The sequence below is a fragment of the Dioscorea cayenensis genome, chromosome 21 (assembly GCF_009730915.1).
Source record: "Dioscorea cayenensis subsp. rotundata cultivar TDr96_F1 chromosome 21, TDr96_F1_v2_PseudoChromosome.rev07_lg8_w22 25.fasta, whole genome shotgun sequence".
NCBI classification, from domain to species: domain Eukaryota; kingdom Viridiplantae; phylum Streptophyta; class Magnoliopsida; order Dioscoreales; family Dioscoreaceae; genus Dioscorea; species Dioscorea cayenensis.
Window position 1 is genome coordinate 4,004,837 of NC_052491.1, and position 11,904 is coordinate 4,016,740.

General features: G+C 43.4%; 1 protein-coding gene and 1 non-coding gene across 2 annotated transcripts in view; one reads left to right on the forward strand and one right to left on the reverse strand.

The window, feature by feature from the left end:
- The window catches only part of LOC120252526 (probable leucine-rich repeat receptor-like protein kinase At1g35710), a 39,276-nt gene extending 31,271 nt beyond the window's left edge, over positions 1–8,005 (reverse strand). The window contains exon 1 of the mRNA XM_039260699.1: positions 7,760–8,005. Within this exon, the coding sequence (XP_039116633.1) occupies positions 7,760–8,005 (246 nt within the window). The remainder of the gene's footprint in view (positions 1–7,759) is intronic.
- Positions 3,521–3,627, forward strand: LOC120252614. The gene has a single exon (XR_005534071.1). It is a non-coding gene; the product is annotated as a small nucleolar RNA R71 (small nucleolar RNA).
- Positions 8,006–11,904: the final 3,899 nt, after the last annotated feature.

Consider the following 11,904-nt stretch of genomic DNA (forward strand, 5'->3'; position numbering starts at 1 on the left):
CAATGCCCTAGCAAACTCCAAGTGGTGTATAGTACGCTTTTTCCCAAAAGCTTGAAAGCGGATGGTGATACACTTCCTATCCCACATGGAGTGTCCATCTTGTTGTGCCTCGAATGTACTCAAAACCTCCAAGGTTAATTGGTGAAAGGTTGGCTCGTTTATGGCAAAAAGCTTGTCTTAACAGTTATGTGATAACCATTCCTTTACTTGATTTACTATCCCGAGGTCCTCCACAAGCCCCCAATCAAGGTAGCACAATGTCCCAAATGGTTTTGTCTTCAACTTATCATATCTTTCTCGATTATGGGAAAACTTGAAGACGGGTTCATCGGGTGTAGATGAGGGTCCGGTGGTTCTTGGGCGTTTGGAGGCGAGCCTCTTAGTGTTATGCATCCCTACAATGAAGACAAACCTTGTTCAATCTCATAAGGATACAAGATAAACCAAAATAAAATGCAAAAGATAGAGGAAACCAATGAAAAATTGAATTTTTCAGGTCATACGGCCGTATGGTCACTATTCACACGTCAAGAATTTCCCATATATTCATAGAATCGAAAACGTTTTACATAAATTTGAATGAAAATTCATCCATGACGTTCACAACATCCAAACCAAGCAAAATGATAAAGAAATCCCACCCAAAATCTCCAAGAATGCCCAAGAAATGAAAAAGATAAAACTAGGGCATTGAAAAAGCATACCGACGAAATCTCGAGAAAACAAGCTTTAAACTCGGAGAAAATCACTAGATCGACATCTCCAATGGATTGGGAAGAGTTTTAGGAGAAAAAATGAGAAGATTTGGACAAGACATTAGGGAGAAAGAAGAGAGAAATTTGGTGGAAAGTGAGAGAGAAGAGAGAATGGAGGAGAGAGAGAAAAGAGAGAGATATAAGAGGGGGGGAGAGAGAGAGGCTGGCCCTAGACAGCCCCCACACGGCCCCATATGGGGGGCCCTCCGGGCCATTTGGCCTCTCTCGGCAGATAAATAAGGCCATCTGGGAATCGTCTGCGATGGCACAGAGCCTCATGTTTACTCTGTGTTCATCTCAGACGATCCCCATACGCCCAGTATGGCCGTAGGACCTTAAAACTCGGCTGAAACTTCAAAAACCTGCTTTAAACAATGTACAAATGGTATGGCAAGGTCGAGGACTTCTCCAAAAATGAATGAAATGAATAAAATGACGATCTAGCACATCAATTAACTCCTTAACATGAGTTTCTCAAGAAGTTGCACAAATACACCACAATTAGAATGACAAGAGCAATGTGCCAAGTGTGAGAGCATGAATTTATTCAAAAGCAACACAAGTCTAAGAAATACGAAAAGTGAAATGAACTAGAAACTAAAATACGAAAAATGAAAGAAAACACCCCCGAATTCTTGGGTTGCCTCCCAAGAAGCGCTTGTTTAACGTCACGAGCCTGACGTACCTCATTCCTTACCTCATGGGGGCTCAAAGAGTTTGAAGCCACCCCCGGTTTCTCTTGGAGTGTTGTTTCTTCCCGGTAAATTCAGTGACAACATGGAAAAGACATCAAATTGTTCATGAGTAGAGAAGGGTGAAAAATTTACCTTTCCAACTTGAGTTGTGGGGTGATGAAGCTTGATCTCTTTCTTTTGTCTCCCACGAATCTCCCTCCATACTTTTTTCATAAATGATTCTTTTTTTCTCTTTTTCCTTAGCATTGGTACTGGTTATCTTCTCTTTTGGTTGCTTCAAGTTGCAAATCTGAGGATGGTATTGAGGTTCTTCCTGTTCTTCACTCTCCAACTCTCCCAAATACTCATCCAAAGGGTTTATCGAGAGTACCTCCTGCACACAATCAGAAATTAACCTATCAGTTTCATCAATGAAGTCAAGTGTGTCATCATGATCTAAGAAATGTTTCATAGCAGCTGCAAAGTGTACACCACTTCCTCTTCTCTGACTCTTAACGTTAATTTCCCTTATTTTAAATCAATTAGAGCACCTCAGGTGCTAAGGAATGGTCGGCCAAGAATAAGTGATATCTCCACATCCTCATCGATGTCCATGATGACAAAAGCCACAGGAAAAACAAATTTGTCCACTCGGACAATCACATCTTCAACAATCCCATGACGTTTCTGTGTTGATCGATCCGCCAGTTGTAAGGTCATCCTCGTGGGCCTTAACTCATCCAAGCTATGTTTTAAATACATGGTGTAGGGCATAACGTTTATGCTAGTCCCCGAGTCCGCTAGAGCATTTTCTTGGACTCCACCTTCAAGCATACACGGGATAATGAAGCTTCCCAGATCTTTTAACTTTTGTGGGAGTTTCTTTTCTAAAATAGCTGAACAATTCCTCATAAGTGCAACCGTGCCTTCTTCCTCCAACTTTCTCTTGTTCGTGAGGAGCTCTTTTAAAAACTTGGCATATTTCAGCATTTGAGTCAATGCTTCAACTATCGGGATGTTCAAGTGGAGTTGTTTGAAGATGTTGATGAATTTTCTGAAGTGAACATCCTCCTTGTCATGCTTCAATCTGGTTGGATAAGGGATTGGAGACTTGTACTCAGATGATTTTGATGGTCCTTTTTGTTGCGGCTTGTCATTTCTTCCCTGATTTTTTCCTTCACTACTTTCTTCAACTAGCTTGGTGTCTTTCCTGAAGGCTACCCCACTTTTCATGACACTTGGGTCAACTTCGACCCTTGTCTCCACTTGCCTCCCGTTCTAAGAGCAATGGCCTTCAAGTGCTCCTTAGATTGTCTTCCGTGTTACTTGGAAGACACCCTAGATGACGATCAGAATTTGCCTTCACGAGTTACCCTACTCGATGCTCAAGTGACTTTACCGAAGCTTGGAGGTTTCTCAAGACTGAACCTATCTCACTGAACTATTTGGCGTGCTAAGTGAGCTGAGCATTCACCTTGCCAAATTGTGCGTCCATGCTACTAGTTAGGCTATTGAACCTGTCATTAGTACTGAGCATGAACTTGGCAAGGATATCTTCAGTAGTAAATTTCTTCTCAAAGGCCGGTTGTTGAAATTGAGATCCTTGAGGTGGTGCACCTCTTTGTTGTTAGCCTTGGTTCGATGAAAAATTTGGGTGGTTCTTCCACCCCGGATTGTAAGTTGAGCTATACGGGTTCCTTTGATTTCATTGCCCCCCAATATAGTCGACATTCTCAATGGAAGCAACAGAGGAGCTACCAAAAAGACATTGGGCTGCACCATGCCCACCACCACAAGTACTACAACTCAACACTGATTCTAGCCTCGAACTACTGCCCATAAGAAGATCAAGCTTTCGAGGTAACCTTTGCGGCCAAGGTATCATTGCTACTCACTTCGTATAGCCCAGCAGTCTTTTGTGAAGATCCCCTTGAGGCCCAATGTGATTCATTGCTCGCCATAGACTCAAGTAATTGCTCAGCCTGATCAAGATACTTGTTGCTAAGGGAACCACCCGTTCTGGCATCAATAAGTTGCCGAGTAGCATAATTCAGCCGATTATAAATGATTTGTACTCGCATCCATGAGACAAAACCATGATTGGGGCACCTTCTAAGGAGGTCCTTGAATCTCTCATAGGCTTCAAACAATATTTCGGACTCCCCTTGTTTAAAGGATGAAATTTCTTGCCTCAACTTCGCCGCTTTGCTTGGCGGAAAATACCTCCCAAGGAATTTCTCAACCATATCCTTCCATGTTTTAATAGACCCCGGAGAAAATGATGTAAGACAATGATAAGCTCCGTCTCTCAAACAGAATAGAAATAGTCTCAAACGGATAGCATCGTCCGACACCCCATTAATCTTGAATGTAGAGCAAATTTGGAGGAACCAGGAAAGGTGGTCATGTGCATCTTCATTTGAAAGACCATTGAATTGAATCGAGTTCTGTACCATGCCGATTATACTTGCTTTAATTTCAAAGTTGTTGGATGCCACGGATGGTGCTTGAACACTAAACTCGTCACCCGTGAATTGGGGTCTTTCATACTTAGATAGAGTGCGTCGCTCTTCGGCCATGATTGAAGACTCTCTATCCTCAATTTTAATATTCTGTGTACCCGACCCTTCACCAACTTCTCTCAATCTCCGATGTAAATTCTTTCAATCTCACTATCCGGCGTAATCAAGGTCGATGGATTTGAATGTGTCATGCATAGTACCTTGCAAAACCAAGAAAGATGATAGAAAGTTAAGATCAAAGGAAAAGAAAAATAACAATAACAAATGAGTAAAGAATTGAATTGCTAGGGTAATATTCTAAGAGTTTCCTAGAATTCCTTAAAGTTCCCCGGCAACAACACCAAAAACTTGATTGCTTCCCCGCAAGTGTACGGGATCGCCAAGTAATACCTCGTGTGAAGACACGAGGATCGTATTCCACGGTGCTAAGGATCTCCTATTACTCCTTCTCGACCTATTATCTAGCCTAAGATCTCAAGTGAGGGAATTTACTCTACTGGGTTGATAAGTGCTTGAGTAGACATATTTTTATATATGTTTTACATGCATTGAGCATCATTTTTACCATGGTTTATGTCTCATATTGTGTATTTGGTGTTTTTTTATGCATATAGGTTGTGAATGCCTTAAAGAGTAAAAAGGAAGCAAAGATAGGCTATAAAGACACAATGTTGGGAGTTCTTGTTCAATTCAAGGACCAAGACACGAGAGGAGTTCATAAACGTGGAGATGTGTGAAAACTTCCAAGAAGATTCAAGTCAATTCACTAGTTGGAAGGGCACAAAGGCAGCCACATCTTCATATTCCTTCTTTTTGTAAAGATTGCAAGACCTATCAATGATACGTCGATGAAAAAAAGGTTTATAGCCTACCACATGGACGTGTGCCCGGACATGTGGCCTCAAGAGAAGAGTGTTGGGGCTGCGTTTTGTGAAAAGTTCTGCAGTAATTTTACTGTGGTAATTTCACTGTAGCAGTACTGTAGTAAAATTACTGTTCGCGCGCCCGCGTGGAAATTCCTGCAGCCCACGCGAGCGTGTGGAAAATCCACATGAGCGCGTGGGGGCACGTGACAGACGCGGTCTAAGGCCTATAAATCGACGTTTTGCCCTATTCTTTCTCATCTTTTGTGCGGCCCTTGAGGGGTGAGACGGCTAGGGTTTGGAGAGGAGGTCTTTGCTGCTTTGGAGGCACTTCGTCACCAACTTTGATCGATTCCTCCTCCGTTATAGCATCAAGGAAGCCACCGGTGAACCTAGCTTCGGAGTGGGTCCTTCAAGACGTCGAAGCTCTCCATCAAGGCCATCAGTTCATATATAAGGGGTTTATTTCAATGGTTTAATATACTTTCATTCATTGATAGTGTGTTTTGTATGTTTCTCCATGGAGAGCTAAAACCCTAGAGGGTATTTGGGCTTGGGAACCCTAGGATTCTCATCTTTTGTGGATTTTCTTAGTGTTTCTATTTAATCTGAGTTTGATTAAGTTTTAATCTTGATTGTCTAATGCTTGCTTTCCTTATTGATCTTTTGGTTATTTGGTTTGCATGATTTGTTACCTTGGTGAGAGAGAGGTCTCCATTAGGGTTAGAACCTCAAGATTGAAGAGGGTTGAGAGGGTGAGTCATGAGATAGAGAGCATCCCCTTTCCCCTTCGATTGGTGTATTCTATCTCCGTTCCCTAAGCTCTATGCAACCATATTTGGTGTGAGGCGTGAGATTGAGAGATTTCTCCACAGGGACCTTGTAGGGGGTTGGGATCCTTCACCGGGAATTAGGTTTGTATCAATCTTTAGGAATCGGATACACCTCTTGGAATCCCTAGAGTGCTTTGCGGTCATATGTGGTGTGAGGTGTTGAGATTGAGCGATTTCTCCACCGGGCCCTTGTAGGGGACTAGTATCAGTGATCGGGAGGCCGGATCCGATTATATTTGGATTTCCACGACTTAACTTACTCTTCATAGAAACACTTTGCTCATTCGGTACCTAATACCTGAATCATAGGGGGAGCATTGCCCGAATACCCCACTTTTACTGATTGATTTCTCCATCCATTTCATCCTTGCATATTCGTCTCTGGTATTCATTTCTTCGCATATTAGATCACCACATGTTTCCATTTATCATTAGGCTAGAAAGCAGAGAAGAAGTTAGTACTAGTAGCCCTGTTCCTTGTGGATTCGACTGCCCACTCACCGGGGTAATTATTAGTTTGACACCCATGCACTTGCAGTTTACACGAATATACGGACACGTGTCATAGGTGCAATTAAAGCTAAAGCAAGATTATCAACAAATTAGAGAGAAAAAGCAATAAGCAAGCAAGAAACTCAATGTAATGCAAAGATCTATGGATGCGGATCCCCTTGAGGCGTTATCATGAAACATTGATGATGAATAAAAGATGCAAGGGTAAGATGGACCATGAAATTCCAAGATTAGAACAACCCTAATTTCTCGGCGATTGAACCCTAATCCTGTATGAACATAGATAGGAATTTCATCCAAATCTACATTCCTACGATTGCATTAAGTACAAGGAAATCTCAATTAGGAATAAGCCTACTCTTCTTCGGCTTAAACCTACATGGAGGGCTACCAAACATCCGATTTCTTGGCGTGATGATACAAGTATCCCCTTCTAATCCATTCATGATCTAATACATGCGAGCAATTCACATCTACATGCATCACTCATAAAAGAGCTACGGATTTCTCCTTAGTGTAGCACTTAGTAAGAAAACAATGGATTAAATCTCAAAATTACCCAAGTATGGAATTAACAAGTAATCATCCAAAATACATGATAAAACCACCCAAGGTTCATCAACACCCGGGGGCCTTGAGGGTCTAGTGTGTCATCATCCCACAACAAGTAATACAATCAAGTGAAACACAAAATAAAAGCATAAGTGACACTCCCCGGATGAAATGGCAGAGGAGGAGGTAGAATATATGCCGAATGATGCTTCCCCCACCAAAGGAATGCCGAATGACGCTTCCTCTAGCCGCGGGTCTCCTTTCTTCAAATCGTGGTAGATCTCCCCTTGAATGATGTTGCCTTCTTGCCTTGAGAGTCTTGGACCCTGGCCTTGAATGATCTCCTAGCTTCCTTGCCCTTCTTTTCCTTCCCAAGGTCCCCCAAAGCCTCTCAAGTGGTCTCCCAAAATAAGCCCAGCAAAAAGCCCTTAAATGTCAGTATTTATACCCCCCACGACTTATGGGTTGTATAGGGGTCGTATGGGGGTCTAATAGCACTCAAAAACCCTAGATTCGCGTTTCATATGGGGTACATATGGCCCCGTATACTGAGTAGTATGGAAATCTGGCCAGACAAATCCAAATCATTCTGTTGCTATAGTGCATACGGCCCCCATACTGCGTAGTATGGGGGGTGGTATGAAATTCCTGTTTTCTTTCCTTTTCGCCTAAATGATATATTCTTGTTCTCCATGGCTTCCTTATGCCCTATAAAGCAAATAGTAAATGATTAAGTGCAAAACGAGCATCAAACCTCACAAAATACATGCAAAGTGAATACGATATATATATATATATAAAAATGCCTACATTTAGATACTTATAAGGAGTCCTCGGCCTTAAGACAAATGACTAGGTGATGTCTCGCTCTAAAATCTGCTGTAACGTATCAAAACGTACCATGAACTCTGTATAATTTATGGCCTGCGCAGCCCGGACCTCAGCAATCTCTACTCAGACCTCAGCGACCTCTATCCGTATCACCCCGACAATATTCTCGAGCCACTCAAAGCAATAATGGGATCGAGATGTTGAAAACATTCATACTGTGGGTGGGTCCTCTGCCACTAGAGGTGCATCGGTCTTCATATGTGTTGGCAGAGGCTCAGGAACAGGCTGCGAAGCCTCCGCATCATCACCCTCCTCCTCAGCTATCTCTGGAGCTGGTAGAACCAAGCCATAAACTCCCGTCCGAACCCTGGGGACCATACCCATCAATCTCATTATCTCCAAGCTCAGGGGAACAGGTATACTCATCTTCTCAGCCCCGTGAATTGCGTCCAAGAGACCCATGCCCAAAACTAGTCTTGTATTGTAGGGGCCTGAGAAGATCCCTCCCAATATGGAATACTGCACCTAATGTCTGATGTACTCTATGACGATGTGCCCTAGATGAATTGGTATGCAGTGAACCATCGAATACAGGTACAAAAACTCCTGTTGGCTCAGGAAATCAGTGCTATCACCACGGCCATTCACAGACCTACTTAGAATGGCATGTAAATATCGGTATGTAGGTCAGGAAAGGCACGTGGCCTTGGTCACCCCCATCTCATAATAACCCTGACCACACAATGCTCTGTAAGCTCTCTACAAGGTCAGAGATCCAGGGTAATCTGTCTGTAACTAGGAATACTCCTCAGTGTCTGTAAATGCCTACTCGTATAAGCCAAGCCGAACTGAAAACTGAGTAATGCTCATGCTATGGTGATGTCCAAATGCTCTGAACTGAATAGCGTCAAGACTGTCGAATCTTGCATAAGATCTATCAAACTTCAATGACGATAAGTCCTCAAGTGTAAGCTCACGAATGGCTGGCTCCCTAGTCGACAATAACTGCCTCCAACCTCCCACTAAAATGAGATCATCGACCTCATCTATGAACTCATCGGCCTACTGTAGATCTCTCAATATGCTCGTGCCCAGGAATCGAGTCTGTCCGAACCGAAGTCTCGACTAATGCTCAAAACGCACCTGGTGTACAGGGATAGCAAATCTCATGCCCTCGGACTCGGGGGAAGACTTACGCAGCATTTTCTCATCTTGCTTCTTAGACCAAGGTGGATAATCTACAAAATTTAAAAGAAAATTGATCAAACTAGTTAATTAAGTAATGCTGCAGAAATCCACACGGTCGTGTGGAATTTCCATATGCCTGTGTGGATCCACGGGGCGTGAAAAACGCATGGCCGCCCCTCAAAAATCCAAAAATACACCATTAAATTGCTTCTAACTTCGTTCTAGACATGCATAATCATTCTAATTGCATAAACGAAGCATTATTCCCTAGTTTCATCGATTAAAATCAAGAATTGATGAAGAATACAAAAGATTGGGCTTACCAATGATGTGAAATGGGAAAAACATGAATCGTCCAGAAAAACAAACAAAAACCCCTCCAAATCAGCACTACAAGGTTGGGAAAAGGTGTTAGAGTACTCTCAGATGACTGGAGAATGTGAGGAAATTACCCACGGCCGTGCGCCTCCACAGGAGAGCTTCACTGGGATAGGTGCACACCCTTGTGCGCTCTCAAGAAAACCCTCACTGTCTCTGAATGCTCTCGCATGAGTGTGTGGAAAATATACACGCTCGTACAGCCGACTCATAAGGGCAGCTGCACACCTTGTAGCCTCTTTGTCCATGCGAGAAAAAATCGCTAAGTATTTCACACGCCTGTGCGGAAATTCCGCAAGGGCGTGGATATCCACAGGCCCAACTCATAGGGGCACGCACATGCCCGTGTGTCTTCTCGGGATGGAGAGAGCTTTTCTGCAGCAGCCCGCATGGGCATGTGGAAAATACCCACGCCCGTGCGTTTGTTACAGGTTCGCCCACAGGGGCGAGTCCACGTGCCTGTGTGCTCTCGGGATAATTTGCTAAGTCTCTGCAGGAAAACGCATTCCCGTGCAGAAATTACCCATGGGTGTGGACCATCACAAGGTCGCTCACAGTGGCGAGGCCACGCCCCTATGCCATCTCTGGATGAGATATGAATAAAAATGCACGCCTCTGCAGAAATTCAACACGGGCGTGTGTTTTTTCTGGACACTTAGAAAAACTTTACCAGCACTGCAGAAATTTTCTGAACACAATTATACACCTAGAGCCTGCTTTACAAGGCAACTTTAACCAGACAAAACATGAAAAATAAGCTCAAACGACCTAAACTTTGCCAAATCCACATGAAAACACACGATGACATTAAAAAAAACCCACAATAAAACACAGAAAAATCATCTAAAAATCAAGACACCAACACTCAACACTTTATTCGCGCAAACACTAAACTACTAACTAAGAAAATAGTAAAAACTTGGGTTGCCTCCCAAGAAGCGCTTGTTTTACATTACTAAGCTTGACATACCTCGTCTTACCTCACCGGGGTTCATGAATGAAGGTCGTCCTCTTACCCATAGCTTGAAAGCATGAAGAGCAAAGCCTCTTGAAGGTAGAGGGGGAGTTATCAGGCTTGGGACCACCTATCAATGGTGCATGCAATTTGTTCAGTTCACGCGCATCGCCAACAGCCTTGGAGCATTTTCGGTAGCGTCTCCTCACCCTCTTCATCTTCCAGAGCACCTTCTACAGGATCCCTAGAGTAGATGGTACTTCTTCAGTCGAACCAAGCATTATAACTTCCTCGTTTTTCACCTCTTGGTCGAACAAACCCTCATACGGATCCGGATTAAACATTTCCTCCATGTATTCATCAACAATCTCATCAGTAGTGTCTAGAAAATACAAAGAATCATCAAAATCCAGAGAATGCCACATGGCTTCAGCAAGGCGGTATGTGAGCTTGTCATCTCCAACTCTCAATGTTAGCTCCCCGCCATCCATGTCAATCAATGACTTGGAAGTCCGCAAGAACGGTCTCCAAAGTATTAAAGGTGCATCCTCATCCTCATCGATGTCTAGCACTACAAAGTCAAACTGGAAAAATGTACTTATTCACCTTAACAAGCATGTCTTCAATGATACCCCTCGAATGTCTCACCGTTTGATCCGCCAATTGCAAAGTCATCCGAGTGGGTCTAGGCATGCCCAAGCCTAGCTTTTGAAAGAAGGTGTATGGCATGATGTTGATACTAGCTCCTGAGTCCGCCGATGCCATTTCTTCACCCAAATTGCTAATATTACATAGAATGATAAAGCTTCCCGGGTCTTTCTTCTTGTTCGCCATGTTCTTTTCCAACACCGCTGAGTAAGAAGCATCAAGGATCACTGAAACACTCTCATCTAACTTCCTCTTGTTAGTCAACAAGTCCTTCAAGAATTTTGTATACTTAGGCATTTGAGCCAATACCTCAACAAAAGGAATATTGATGTGGAGTTGTGATAAGTGCTTGTGCAATATAAATGCGAAGTATTCATTCCTTATGTTGAGCATTACTTTTCTCAGGTTTTTACACTAATATGTGTGTTTTTATGTTACATTTATGTATGTAGGGTTGTGAGGCCGAGTATGAAGGAAATAGGCCAATGTGGATCATAATGCACCTATTTTGGAGGAAATCTTGCTAAGGTTCAAACGCAAAGACATAGGTTAGGTGTGAGATGCTAGAGTGTGTGCCAACCTCCTCGCATTCGAATGAGCACATCCATTTGGAGGGGCACAAAGGTAGTCACACTCGGGCATTCCGATTTATGCACATAAGAACGCGAGCTCCACCAACATGTATATCATTGAAGAAGCAAGTGATTCATGACGTAAATGTGTGCCCATTTGCGTTACCCTGATGAAAATATGGAATTGGGAAGTTATTTAGGTCGAAGACTGTAGCAGAACATTGGAGCATGTACTGTAGCAGCACTGTTCACAGCCGGCCGAGAAATCAGAGAAACAGAGAATCCACACGGGCGTGTGGAAATTACCCACGCCCGTGTGGAAATTCCGCACGGGCGCGTGGACCATCCACGCCCGTGTAGTCACCCGATTCCAGCCCTATTTAAAGCCGATTCAGCCCCGATTTTGGTATTCTTTTCTCCATCTTTTCCCCAACTTGAGAGAGGGCTTCGGCTAGTGTTTTGAGGGGTATTGGCTAGGTTTTTGGAGAGGTTCTACGGTTCTGACATCGCGTGTCATTTGGAAGAAGGTTATTAGGAGAGCTTTCATCGGCATCGATCCGGCGAGCTGTATCCTAGGCCGGACAAAGGATCCCTTGTGACGAGTAGAGGACTCTCCACAA